The 13,884-nt window shown below is 44.6% G+C and overlaps 1 protein-coding gene across 9 annotated transcripts in view; it reads right to left on the bottom strand.

Moving 5' to 3' along the window:
* Nucleotides 1-2,816: 2,816 nt before the first annotated feature.
* The window catches only part of CACNA1E (calcium voltage-gated channel subunit alpha1 E), a 497,854-nt gene continuing 486,786 nt past the window's right edge, over nucleotides 2,817-13,884 (bottom strand). For all 9 annotated transcript variants that reach the window (XM_045452580.1, XM_045452576.1, XM_045452575.1 and 6 more), the window contains one exon: nucleotides 2,817-12,547. In XM_045452580.1, coding sequence (XP_045308536.1) covers nucleotides 12,005-12,547 — 543 coding nt within the window. In that variant the 3' untranslated portion in view covers nucleotides 2,817-12,004. The remainder of the gene's footprint in view (nucleotides 12,548-13,884) is intronic.

Raw genomic sequence — 13,884 nt, 5'->3', positions numbered from 1 at the left:
TATTATTTCTCTGTGGTGTATATGGACTATGCTGACATTCTTCTTTATCCTTTAGGTAAACAAAGCTGTTTTGGCTTACCCATGTTATGTCTACCTCTAGTCTTTTCATGATGTGATACTTGTCATTACCATTTGCCAACACAGTGGATGCCTGAAGGTTAAACTCTGAACATGGTTTATGAGCTCCCCCATTATGTTCCAGCCTTATCCCTTAGTATATCCTCTCAAACTTCACCCTTGAAATGCAGCAAGCTATTTTCTCTCACATCTCTACCTGACATTCCCTTTTCCCTCCTTGTGGCCCAGCTAACCCCAGTCATTCTTTAGGCCTCAGCTCAAATACCAGTTCTCTTAGGAAGCCTTTTGTGACTCCCCAAGTCATTCCTCGGGGCTGTCATAGTACCATCAAAGTTCCCCACCCTAACAAAAATCACACAATGATGTAATGGTTTGTTTGTTGATAGAACTTCCATTAGGCTGTGGACAACTCAAGATCACTATTTTACCTGGCTTGTTCATTATTGAAACCCTAGTACTTGGCACCATAGTATGTGATTAATAAATACATTTAATGGATGAGTAAATACATTCATAATGATAACAATGGGTTCATTGAATGTCTACAATATGATAGGTACCATGCTAAGTACTCAGTGTGTGTGTGTAATCTCTTATCCTAAATACAACTACATGCAGTTGGTCTCGTTATCCTAATTCTACATTTGAAAAAACAAACAAACAAACAAAAAAAACCAACAAAAAACCAAGGGTGAGAAGCCAAGTAACATGGCCATGAATGGGATCACACTATTCAGTGCACAACTGTAATGTGGACCCAGGTCTACCTAATACTTTATGTATGCATTTACCAAGTTGTATTTTGTGAGACAACCTTTTCCCCTCTCACCACCCTCCCAGCCATCCATACTATATTTCTATCCAAGTCAAGCCATCTGATCTGGAGGCAGAGGAAAGCAGTGTTTCTAACATGCCTTGGGACTGGGCCTGGATTCCACACTGTTATTTTCAGGCCTGGTAGTTTGATCTGTCACAGCTCTTCCTTTGATTTTCTTGGGTGCAAGTAGCTTTTCTTGTGCCTGGTATTTCACTAATATCTCCTTGGACTGTTTCAGGGTTTGTAAAAAGGCTCTGGGGTGGGTCTGGGGGATGTGAAGACTCAGATTTCTTTGTACCCTTTACAAGGGAGAGGGTTCATAGTGCCTATTAATTCTAGACACATGAGCAAAGGGCCTTCTGGGGTATTTCTCTGTTATTTTCTTCTCTTGTTTTTTAAAAGGTTGTGCTAGGGTTTCTGGGGGCTACCTCAAGAGCTTTCTGTGGCTGACTAGATTCATAGGAGACATCCTTGTCCTCTGGAAAACACATATTAGAGTTTTTCTAAGTCTTAAATCCCTCACATATGAAATAGACTAGGACAGAATTGATACAGAGGCCCTTTCCTGCTCTAACATTCTGGGTTCTATGGTCCCTGTATGTTACAGGATCATTTAAATACCAGCAGATGGAGACTGTAGTTATTATTTTTTATGAGCACATGTAGTCTTGTATGCAGAAGCTGAGGCCAGAGATCTGGAAACAGTGTCCTGAGGCTTGGGAGTTGCCATCCTGGATGGACTCATAATGGTTGGCTTCAGTCTTCTGCTGTGCTGCCTGGTATCTTGAATACTCCCCCAGGAATCACCTTCACAGTATTGTGCAATTTATGTCCCGAGCTGATGACTTATGAACTAATGGTTCTTTACTGATCACATAGGAATGGTCTTTTAAAAGGATTGATCTTATTTTTTTCCTTTTTTTTTTTTTTTTAAATGCTGTAGTTTAGAAGTTTATTTTATCTTCTCCATAAACCTCAGCATGTTTATCTTTTGTATAGTTATTTTTTGATTTCCAAGTAATGTAGTCTTCAGGGAGGTATACTACTGTTTACAGATTAAGTTTGGACTTTTTATATATTTTAATCTCTGTGTTCAACGTGGGGCTCGAACTCACGACCTTGAGGTCAAGAGTCCCATGTTCTACCAACTGAGCCAGCCAGGCACCCCCGTGGAGTCATAATCAGGCCATTGATGCTGAATATATGATTCCCTTCCATGTGCTGTTAATTTGGGAGTTGCTTGATATTTCAAATTGTCTTGAATATTGCTATGTTTATATGTGTACAGTATTTTAATGTTGCCATTAACTTTATCGCTACTTTTACAATTAGTATCTCCCACTAATGTCTCCCCCATTTTGTTATTAAATGAATATGGAAATTAGAAGTGAAGAATAAGCAAATTAGAGCTTGTTGCTGAGAAAAGAGAGGAGGCATTATTTAAAAATAGATATATAATAATGACTTGCTTGCTTTTCAAAGCTAATTTATTCCCTTTTGGACTGTGTCTCTGAAGCATTCAGTTTCTTGGGTTTGGGGAATGTACTTGTAAGTGACAACAGTGATGACTATGATGGTGGTACCTGACTTGTACCAGTTCCTCTTATGGGAACACACTGATTGTTCTCTTTATATGCGAAAACACATTCACTGTGTACTATAACCCTTTCAGGTCTTGTGATAATTGTCCCCATTGTAAAGATGAAGAAAGTGACTTTAAGGTTAAATGGCTTGCTCAAGGGCACACAGTTCAGGAATGGTGGTACACAGATTGGAATTCGGGTGGATCTGACCCCAGAACTTGCATTTGTCTTCCTGCTCTTTGTTGCCTATTATGTTTATGGTGTTCTAAAGCTATATGCACTTGTGACTAGTCCCAACATTTTGTGTTTTAAGTATCTAAGGAACTGAAATCTTGGTCTCTGGTTTGCAAACTTTCCTAGTTTATTAGCAAAAGAACATGGTATACAAGTAAAGGCAAGTTTTATTATATCCCAGAGGCAAAACTTAGGTTAAGGGACAAGTTGTGTTAGGGTAACCAATAGATGCTCAGAGGCATAATACAGGAACACCAGAGAGAAGTTCAGAGTAGGGTCTATTTTCCTTTATATGTGTTTCCTAGTGCCATTAGCCTGGGAAATACTATGGACCTATGGATACTATGGATTAGAAAGAAACCAAAAACAAACCCCTCATCAATCAATGTAAAAATTTCTTACAAACCAGCCTTTGCCCAAACCAACTAGTCATCCCATAGAAGTGTGTAATTAGGTAAAATTGTTCTTCAAATTCTGTCTTTCCAACTTCAGTGGAGGTAGAAGCCATGGGAAAGAAATTATGACTGGAAAATAAACTCTGAGACTTGAACAAGATCTTTGAGATTTCCAATCCAGACTCCAAGGGTTCTGACTACTTGGCCACCCAACATATTTTTTGATGGTTTTAATCATAAGAAAGCTCTTTAAAAAGTCATGTACATTAGGACTTGAGAAGTCATCTTTGATAGAACTGCAGAGATAGAGGACTCTTTCTAGAAGTTGGTTTCCATTAAATTGATAGAAGAATTTATTCAAACAATAAACCCAACACTAGGATTAGAAGATGATGCTTCCCTAGGGACCTGAGGACTGCTGCTTTCCCTTACTCAGGAGCTATTATGACTAAATGAGGAGTAATACAGGCAGAGGGAAAGAATAGGCAGTATCTCCTCCAAGTCTTGGGGTGTCATCTCCTTCCTGAACCTGGCAGCTAAGTGAGTGTCCTCTCTTGGAGAGGAGGCTGGTTGTAGCTCTTTTACTTACAAAGCCTTGTGTTCCATAGATTCCCTGTCTAATTTAAAACTACTTACCTAGAGATAGTATTTTTCTGGCCAGAAAATAACATGTTCAGGGAACCAGTTTGTCACCTATTTTTATTGTTGTTGTTTGTTTCCTCCAAGGCAATACTTTTAACAAAAGAAAATCTTTCAGGGCCAGGGTAAAACTTTGAGAAATTCTAGAATTCCTCCTCATTAGCTGGGCTGACCAGATGTCAGCCAACTGCACTGCAGAACCTGCTGCCACTTACCCCGAGAGTTCTGGCGAGGTTTCACTCCTGTGACCTCCCTTTTTAGGGAGCAAAGAAACAAGAGTGAGGGCAATCAGGCCGATTAATTCTTTACAACAAGGTTTTATTTATTCTTTTCTTTGACCCCCCCCAAACATTAAATTTGTTCATCTTTCTTTTATTTTTAATAATTTTCCTTTTGGATCCAAACGAGCATTTATATTACAGGATATCCACCTGGTCAACATGCAGTGCTGAACTCTGGCTTTAGGAAAGATGCACCGATACTCTAGGCGAGCCAGCACTGGCTGCCATTCACCCACCATTACTGAAGGGGTGTCAGGCTGGCACACCGCAGTGGATGCTGCCCATAAGGAAGTGTCTCTAGTGTCTTGACTCACGTATGTTTTGTAATGCAGGTGGCAGCGTTTTAACAGCCTAAGACAAAGCACCCAATTTTTCTCTTGATCCTGTCTTACATGCTCATCTTCTAAGAGCAAATCAAGGCGGGAATGGCCTGACCTTAAGTCCCAAAGGACAGAGGGCATGGCCTGGACACCCGGTTGTCTACTTTTTTGTAATGCTATCCTTTGAGGCTGGTACCGGTGCACCCTTCGCAGTTTGAAATCTGTTCCTGATAAAGCTCATCCCCTGTCCCACTCACCATCCCTCTCCCCTCCCGTGGCACTTGTACCACTAGGAAGATCAGTAAAATCTCTCCACTATTGGCACTACTATAATGAAGAGTTGCTAAAGTCACAGAGATGGTCTTCGGGCTGCTTTAAAGCAAGAACCTCCTTTCTCTCCATCTCCCAGTTCTGGAAAAGTTCTCTATTAATCCTTTGAGGGCTTCAAATCCACTACCTTTGGTGAGTTTAGCAGAGAGAACTTCTCTGAATCCAGTATCGTGCTAACAAGTTTACCAGTGATCTAGTATAAGAGACGATCTCAGGTCACACAATTCTGTTCCTGGGTCTAGCTGGTATTTTCCATCTCAACCTTCTCTTTGTTCTATAGCTTGTCTTCCTAGCCTCTGCCCACATTGCCCCAGCTACAAAATGCCAACTATACTTGATGCATTAGATTTTTCTCCTCCATTGGGTTTTTCTGGACGAGTTTCAAATTTGGGACTCAATTTGAGTGGAGTTGGACTGTTCTCTAATATCACCGAGTGGGAGGTTCCTCTGCAAGTGCAGCACTTACGGTGGCTTTGTATAAATTTTGGCTTGTTCACAAAACACCAGGATAGAAAAACACTGGTTGAAGTTTGGCCTGCAGGCTAAGTATATATCCCCATTGATAGGCATTAAAATTCAATGCCTATGTTTTTACTATATCTGTTGGGATCTGCTTAATGTGGTAGAACACTACATCAAATGTAGCTAAGACCAGAACTACTGTATACTTTAATTGGCAGTTAGATTACATTGTTTAGCCCTCATTTCATTTTACCTTTATTTTTTAAATTGATTAATGGCACCTTGAGATTCTGGAGTGTGTTTTTCCTGCTCATCCCTTATACAGACTTCTAACAGACTTGCTTTGAGCAGTGGGTTTCCTATGTGGTACAGACTAGTGCTAAAAGAAATCAGAGTACTGGAAAGAAAACTGAGTCACCAAATAAGGTCAAATTTGGATTTGGCAGCTTTGTTTTAGTGTCCTTTCAGTTCTGGGGCCCACCTCTGAGTGAACCGAAGAGGAAACAGTAGTAGTTGGTATAGATGCTACCGATCTGTTTCCAGAATATAGAGAGAATCCCTTACCTCTGACAAACTGGCAGAACAAAGAGAGAGAGAAAAGACTCCTGTGTCAATGTTGGGTTAGAGAAGAGGACTTTGTGAGGATCCTAAGCATTAGAGAATGGTTATTTGATCTATGACTGGCTTAAGTGTCCACAAAAAGAAGGTACCAGGAAGGTCTGACCATGAAAACTCAACTTCTTTCCTGCGTTAAAAACAAAAACAAAAGTCAACTTTTTTTTTCTTAGCTAAAAAAAAAAAAAAAAAAAAAAAGGAAGGAAAATGGGAAGAAGAGATGGTGAAAATAAAGCAAATCTGGGATTCAGGTTCCAGTAAACATGAAGTTTCTTCCAAAAAATTGAATGCTTATAGCAATGCCAAGAATTTCATAGGTCCTTAGTGGGATATAAGGACAGAAGATTTTTCTAAGTTGATTTGTGGAGACGAAGAACTTTAAATGATGTGATAGTAATTTACTTACAAACACTATGACACACCCATTAATTAGCCAAGCTTTAGTATTTCAATTTTCCTAGTGAGGGAAATAAAGCATGTAGATGCAATACCCTTGCTGAAGGCACTAGTACGGAAGGCTGAAATAGAATTATTTTTGGCCCCCAATAATTTTCATTTCCAGATTACCATACTCCTAAACATTTTATCTTCTCAAGACCTAAATTTCCTACTTATTGATTAAAGATGTACTGGGGAAAAAAAATCTATATCCATTCTATTCTTTCCTTGGCTCTCACTGAAGTTTTCAGGAAACTTTACATTAATGTAGGTTACATTTTATGTCCCTAGAAACAAGAGACAGAGACTGACTTAGAAGGAGAAGACAGACAAAAGAAACACAGAGAGAAGAGGGAACTGGTACTATATAACCTCATATTTTTGGTTTAAATATATTAAGTTTGATGGAAATTAATTAGAAGCTGATTCAGAAACACTGCAGAGCACATATTTATCCTTCATTGTTATTCTAGAGCAGGTTACAAAAAATCGAAACAAAAAGATACCAAATAAAAATAAACATAGATCCCCTTACCATTTTTAAAATCAGATTTGCTCAACTCTTTCACACCCCCAGAAATAAGAATTCAAGCCTCAATAATGTATTTACATAGTAGCATGGCTTATTATAAAATCGTTTGCATTTAGGTCAAGATACTAGTGTCCCTTTCTCCCCATTTTTAGCACGAGGGAAGGGAGCAGAAGGAAGAAGTCTACAAAAATAGAAGGGCAGTTTGGAGACACCCCAGCTCTCCATTAGACTCTGTGTGAGTCTCATTCATATTTCTCCACCAACTGGCTTGAGTTTTGTTAAGCGAAGCTTTCCAGGCCCTTTGGGTAGGCTGGGACAATCTATGGATCTGTTATCTTTGGCTTGGAGTGATTTCTCCAGGATGCCTAAGCATCAGAGGGTCAAAGCAGGAAGGATTTAAGGGAAGAAAAAGATGGCCATCAGAAACCAAAGATAGTTCAGTTTTTTATCCAATCCCCCATGTGGTACGTCTGTGTTCTTCTGACTGAATGAGGGTCAGTCAGCACATGATGGCTGACAGATCACCTCAGCTGTCATTAGCTAAGCCTGCTACTGCAACCAGCAGAGAAGCCATCAGCTGGGGCCCATTGGGATAAATGGCTACAATATACTGGGTGGTTCGCCGAAGAGAAAACTAAAGACAGAAAGAGCTGCAAATACAGGCAGCACTCATTAATGTGGCGTCTCTTCTGATCCTGTCATGCAAAGGTTAGGTCCTAAGTCCTGAGTTAATTCTGTTTGGCTTTTATTAAATTAAGAGTCTCAGTATGGAGATAGATTTATCCAAACCTAGACCTGATTCCTTGTGGGGCTCTTGTCTGGAATTAAAACATGACACTCCAACTGGCCACTTGCAGGGGGACCACTTCTCTCTTTTATTTTGCCTTACAATGACCTCACCTAAACCTCTCAGACAATGCTCAAGGCCTGGGAATCTAGGGAGGAAGAATGGACAGGAAGGGAGAATCTGGTGAGGAAGAGGCTACCCCAAGGCATGGAAATGCCTCTCCTCACCATGATCTTTGTGCACACTGGCACCATGCCTTTGAAGGTCTCACATCATAACAAACATGAAACTAATTCAAATAAAAAAAAAAAGGGTGAAAATTCCTTAACCTTCCAGTTTCACAAAGTCCCTCCAAGGTAGAGGACTATCTGCTCCCTGCCTGTTACACATATACCTTTTCTTTACATGACCTCATAATATCTATTATAGCTTAGCTGAGAAATGAATCTCCATGTATCCTTGGCTCAACCTACTAAAGACAAACTCTGTCCAAAAATGAGACATCCAGAACAGGCTTTAGAAATAGGATGTAATGAAAAATTGAGAACTTTCTTTAAAAAAAAAATTATTAAATTCTGTTCTATTATGCCAGGAGAGACCTAATTTGCCTGCAGTAGGCTTTCACTGAGTATGCAAACATTTCATATCCCCATCATGCCCCAATAGTACTGTACCTTATACTGTTTCAGATCACCTTGTATCACCTGGTGAATCCCCAACCATTTTCATGAGATCAAAGCATTCCCCCACAGCAGAGGCAGGCACATCAACAAACAAGCCTGGACTAGGTGAATTTAACCATCTCAGGAGTTGGGTCAATGCTAACATGCAGCAGAGCAAGGGCTGGGATAGAAGAATAGAAGGCAGGAGACACTCAGGCTCATCACAAAGGTTGTACGAGAGGTGGCTGTGTGTATGGAAAGAAGATGCCGGCTGAATGGTGGGATACAGGGTTGTCTTTTTGTGGTCCCAGAGTCAAGAGAGCGCAAAATCCAGAACATCTGGATTTCAGCTTCAGAGAAATGTCCGTGATTTCAGTACCCTGTAGGGACAGTGAGTAGTGAGCAGAAGTGAAGCCCAGAATAGAAATTGATTCCTCAGCTAGAAGAAGGGACAGATCCACATTGGGCAGTTGTGTTCATGGCTTATGTTGACCCTGGGGGGGACATTCAAGGGTACACCCTCTTTATAGTGGAGGTAATTCTATCCTGACCCTGGTTCACAGAGCCTCTTGACCTAGAGCTCTACTCCTATGTTTGAAGGCCGGCTGGCATTCTGACCTCATGGGGATTGAGAGAGGGAGACACGTGAGTTACTAGAAGTCTGCCTGGAGCTGTGAGTGAAGAGAGGAGTATCTAAACACAGACATAGACTATCTCTCCACCTTGGTTTCTTTTCCTTCTTTTTTTTCCCCTTCCTCTCTCCCTCACTCCTTCTTTGTTTTGAGAGGATGCTGAAGACTAATATTAGCAAGGGAAACTGAATATATAAAGATTCTTCTGAGGGGACCTGCAGTACTAAGTCTGATAACACTGTCTGAAACACTGATAGTGTTCGCAGTTTGCTTGGCATTTCTTGAGATGCTGCCACACTTTTTTAATCCAAAGAGAAGCACATGTTTTGAGATCTCAAGGGGCTGCTTTACAAGGGAAAGAGAAGAGGCAGAATCTGGTAAGTAGGAAGGGGTGTCCTGGTCAACTATTAGAGGGAAGGTGAGAGTTCATACTTATCAACAGGCAGAAGGAAATGGTTAGAAGAAGATTATGATAATGAGTTCTGTGACTTAACTGAAGACTTTTATTTTCTGGTCTTAATGGAAAGATAAATGCAGGCTAAGGGAGAAGAAACCCAATTTCTTGGTCAGGGGAAACTGATCTAGAAAAACGCAGGTGGTTGGTCGGGAGACTGTGTCTGCAGGGCAGCACTTCGTTTAAGACTCAAATTCTTGTGTATATAGGGGTTTAAGGAGTTCAGGTGTCCAGGAAGTTTTCCTGGCATGGCAAATTTAGTGTTCGTAATGTGGTTTACAGGCAAATTCCATTTCTGGTAATTGCTCTGCCAGCCCAAATTTCTCCTGCTGTTGAAATGGCTTAAGATATCGCTTCAATTCCTTTTCTCAAAACACAATGCAATAGACTTGCTGACTCAGAACGGCTGTCCTGTTGTGGGCCTGTCCCCAGGGAAAGCTGCGTTTCTGAGGTGGAAGAAAGCAATTTTGTGCACAGAAAGCAGCCCACAGCAGCACTTTGGCACGAAATGATGCTGAGCAGAGGAAACCTTTACCACACTATGAGGCCCAGCGCCTGAGTCTTGTGTAAAGCACACGCCTGTTAGGATCGGGGCGTTCCACGGTCATGTTCACATTGCTAGCTACTCCCGAGTACACAAGTGCTCAGCGGGAGATGAAAATGAAAGTGAGCGGAAGGTCTGAGGGGAGGCAGCTTATGTTCTGCCTCACTGGTCTCCTGCCCTGGGAGTCCTTTGATCGGAGGGGCTGACCATGGGTCATGAAGCTGCATCAATACCTAGAAGAGAAGGCAGAGCCATGACAAATGATCCTGCAGCCACGTGATTGTATTTGGCTTTTCGGGGTTGATGCAACTACTCCTTAGTTCCATTTCAACCAAAACAAACAAAAAGCTTCATAAGTAAAAAGAGGCTCCTTCTAAGAAAAACAACAGCCCCTAACTTCTCCTACCCAAGAGGTGGAGTCTGTTTTGGCTGGAGGAGGATAAAAAAGAGTGTTTGTCCACTGTGATGTCAGGCCAGGGGAGGGTCCTGCGAGGAAAGCCCCATCTGCTCCTGGTGGAGCAGGGAAAGCCCTGCCTGGCGCCCTTCTCCGGGGATCCTTCTCCTTACTGTGATGAGCCCAGGGAGGAAGTGAAGGGGACGGTGCATTCCACCAGATAGAGAGTGATGTGCTTCCCTGAATGGACAGTCGAAACAAGAGGAGCACGGATTAGCCAAGAAAGGCTCTCTTTTTCGTAACGCTTCTGAGATTGGGGAGTTAAGAAGGACACAGTGGCCTGAGGCTGTCTTCTGCCCAGCTCTTACTCTGGGGAGGGGTAAAGCCCAGTCTCATCACATGATGTGATGAGGCCCCGTCAGAGCCTGCTTTGCTAGGAGGAGCAGCCCAGGTCTAAGCTGAGGTATATTTACTGATCACCTTCCAAGTATCATGCCAAACTGACCCTTAAGCACAAGCTGGCTGAGGAAGCTGCCAGACCAAGGGCCCCTCCTCCCAGGAGGTCCTCAGCAAACTCACACTGATGCTCCCATGGAAGCTTCTCATTTCAATCTGTCTGCCTTTCCTCTCTCTCTAGAAGTCTCTACCAGGTGATGTAGGGCCCACCTTGGGTTTATGTGTGCTGCCTGGTCAGGGACTGGCAGAGAGGCCCGCGGGCTCCTGGGCCAGAGTCTAGGTTGACATTTGGCTGTATGTGCTGATACAACTGTAGGACTGTTCCACGTTCTTCTAGACTGGTTGGAAAACAGACTGTGCCTTAAATGGCCCCCAGCCCCCTCAGGGATCCCTTATGACCAGCATTTGCAGGGCTAAGGCCTGGCAGAGCATGGGGCTCCAGCAGGAAGGCTGAACCTCTGCTCACACCAGCTGGTGCGCTGGCCAGAGGGGTTAAATTCTTTTAAAATATCACCCTTCCTGGAGCGTCAGGGACCTCTGTGGAGCCTGAGGGACCTCCCTGGCCTACCCTAATGCAGCACCTACTGAGTGGGTGACAGGCTTCCAAGAGACAGGACTGTTGCCCCCAACACCACCCATTAATCATCTCTCTGAGCCTCTCCCCTGTGGTCTGGGCTGCTGGACTATGGCTTTGCTCACCCAGACCAGCCCTTGCTGCTGCTGCCACGGCACCCTGACCCCTTGTTCCACTTCAGCTTTTCCCTCCCTCCTTGCCTCCTATCCTTGGCATCCAAGGCTCCTAAACTTAGCCTGTGCTTCTTTGGGGGAAGCAAGCCAGAGGGTAATGCATGAGATGCCGTTGCGGTTGCCCTGATGGCAGTGGTGCTGGCCAGGGAGCAAGAGCTGGTGAGGGAGGAGGTTCCTCTCCTGTGGCCTCCACGACTCCCCAGTTAAGAGCCAGAAAAATCTTCCAGGCTTTTCAGGGCAAGGGGCGTAGACACAGGCCAGCTCCATCCCTCCACGGCTTAGAGAAAAGTGGGAAGGGGCAAGGGGAAGCAAAGCCATCCTCATGTCCCTTCTGCCGTGGGAATAACCCTCTGTGTTCTTGTATTTCCTTTCCCCAGCAAAGAGGCAAAACTATGGCAGTGCCCATCTTGCAAAGGGAAGTAAAGCAATTGGGCGCATTCGACTGGTTTTCCTTGGGTCCTTTCCTTCGTCTTGTCCAATAATGCATGGTGTCCTTCTCTCTTCCTCCTCCCTCATCCTCCCCCCCGGGCAGCACTGGCTTCCCAATTCGGTCCTGGTTTTCTCCGTGTGAGAGAAGAGCATGCATCGGAGGGGGGAGCAGCCTCTAGCACTTGTCGTCCTCTTCCGTGTCACTCAGGAGGTCGCTGACAGCCCCACACATCACACCTGGCCCGGGCCCCCCGCGCCTCCGCCGTCGATAGTGCCCATTGGGCATCTGCCAGCTGTGCCGCAGCGGTGGGGCTGAGCCGATGGTGTTGGAGCGGCCCAGGCTGGTGGCCACAGCTGCTTCGAAGGTGAGCGTCTCCTCCTCGCCACAGTCCGAGGCGTGGGAGTCTTCGTGCAGGGCCAGGTAGGGCTCGGAGATGTAGCGCTGTGGGGAGGCGTGCTGACCCTGCTGTACGTGCCGGGAGCTGGAAGACTCCGCCAGGCTGGCCTCAGGGCTCTCCAGGGCTTGGGAGGCCAGTGGAGAGCCACCCTCGCTTCCATCAGCCGGTGGAGACATGCTCCCCGTGTGTCGAATCAGGGAGCTGTAGGAAAGGAGGGGCCGAGGCTTTGGTGGCACGGGTGGGAGCTGCCGGCGACTTCGTCTCGGAGTGCTGGTGTCAGAGATGGAGGGGATGGAGCTCTCACTGAGGGAACCTGTGCCCTGTGCAGTGGGACAGACATGGCATGTTAGGCAGGGCTGGGCCTGATCCCTATTTGTGGCCCTGTTACAGCCCCTAACCCTTCTAACAGAGAGCCTGTGGAGTCTGGGCTCTGGGGGAGGGAGGGCTGAGTTGGGGTCCCATCTGCAAGTCCCCTCCCCTAGGAATGCAGGGATTAACTGAGACTGAGGAGTCTCTGCCACATAGGCCAGGGCAGGTCCATTTAAACTGCAGCTGAGGCCTGAGACTCTGCACTTCTAACAAGCTCCCAGTGCCGGACCATGCGACAAACACTTCCAAGTAGCAAAGATCTGGAAGCTCTATATATGTTACAAGTGGCTCACCAAAGAAAGCCTTGGGACTTTTCAGAAAGACCACTTACAGGAAAGATGAATGAATGCTCTAGGGCTGGTGTCTGGGAAATCCTTCTTGGGAAGTGGATCTGAAGGAATGGCAAACACCTTCCCTCCTCTTCACTTTTGCCTTCGAGTCTTCAGTGGCTTGCTGATGTTAACTCACCCACATGACCAGCTGCTTCCTCAGACCTTACGTGACCTGCTCACCTATTTATTCCCAAGGGTCCCTGAGCCCAGTGCCAGTAAACGGACCTTCTGGAAGGTATTTCTCAAGGTATGTGTGACCCATGAGCCACCTGCTCAGAAACTCTTGGGGAAGAAGGGATCCTTTCAACTGCAGACTTCTGGGTTTCCCTTTCTAGCTGGTCTCACTACTGAAGTAGAATGCTTTAGGCTCCAAGGCTATGCTTTGGTGATTATGTTCTGCACTGAAATTTGAAAGCCACTACTCTAGAAGAAAGTTCTCCACTGCCTCTAAAAGTCTCTATTAGCCCCTCCTCCTCCCCTCTGCTCACTGCTGTTGACTGGATCTCCCATCTGGGCTCTGACACCCATGGTAGGGCTGGGAGGAGGAGAGCAGGGCTAGAGCATGTTTTCACATAGCTTGGGTAGTTGTTTTTTGGGCAAAGTATGGTGTTTCAACAATAGTCTAGAAGAAGAAGGTGGTCTTCTTGCGATGGCTGGAAGCTAGGTCAGTAAGGTTGAACTGATCCAACTTATAAATCCTGTGCTGAGGGATGAATCACCATTCTAACTAATACTTAGGATCATGTAACTGGTCAAAGAAATTTTTTTGGATAAAGGTGATCTTTTCCTCCTAAATCTGGCTGAGACATTCATGCATGTATTTGTTGGGACTTTGTACCTCTGGGTTCTGAGGACTGAGATGGAATGACTTCTCAATACCATTGTCTTTCTTGGGGGAACTACCTGGTTTTCTGTGAATTCCTATCCTTTGTAAGTGCACAAGCATGAGTAGCTAA

The sequence above is a fragment of the Leopardus geoffroyi genome, chromosome C3, assembly GCF_018350155.1.
Source record: "Leopardus geoffroyi isolate Oge1 chromosome C3, O.geoffroyi_Oge1_pat1.0, whole genome shotgun sequence".
NCBI classification, from domain to species: Eukaryota; Metazoa; Chordata; class Mammalia; order Carnivora; family Felidae; genus Leopardus; species Leopardus geoffroyi.
This window is presented reverse-complemented; position numbering and strand designations above follow the sequence as displayed.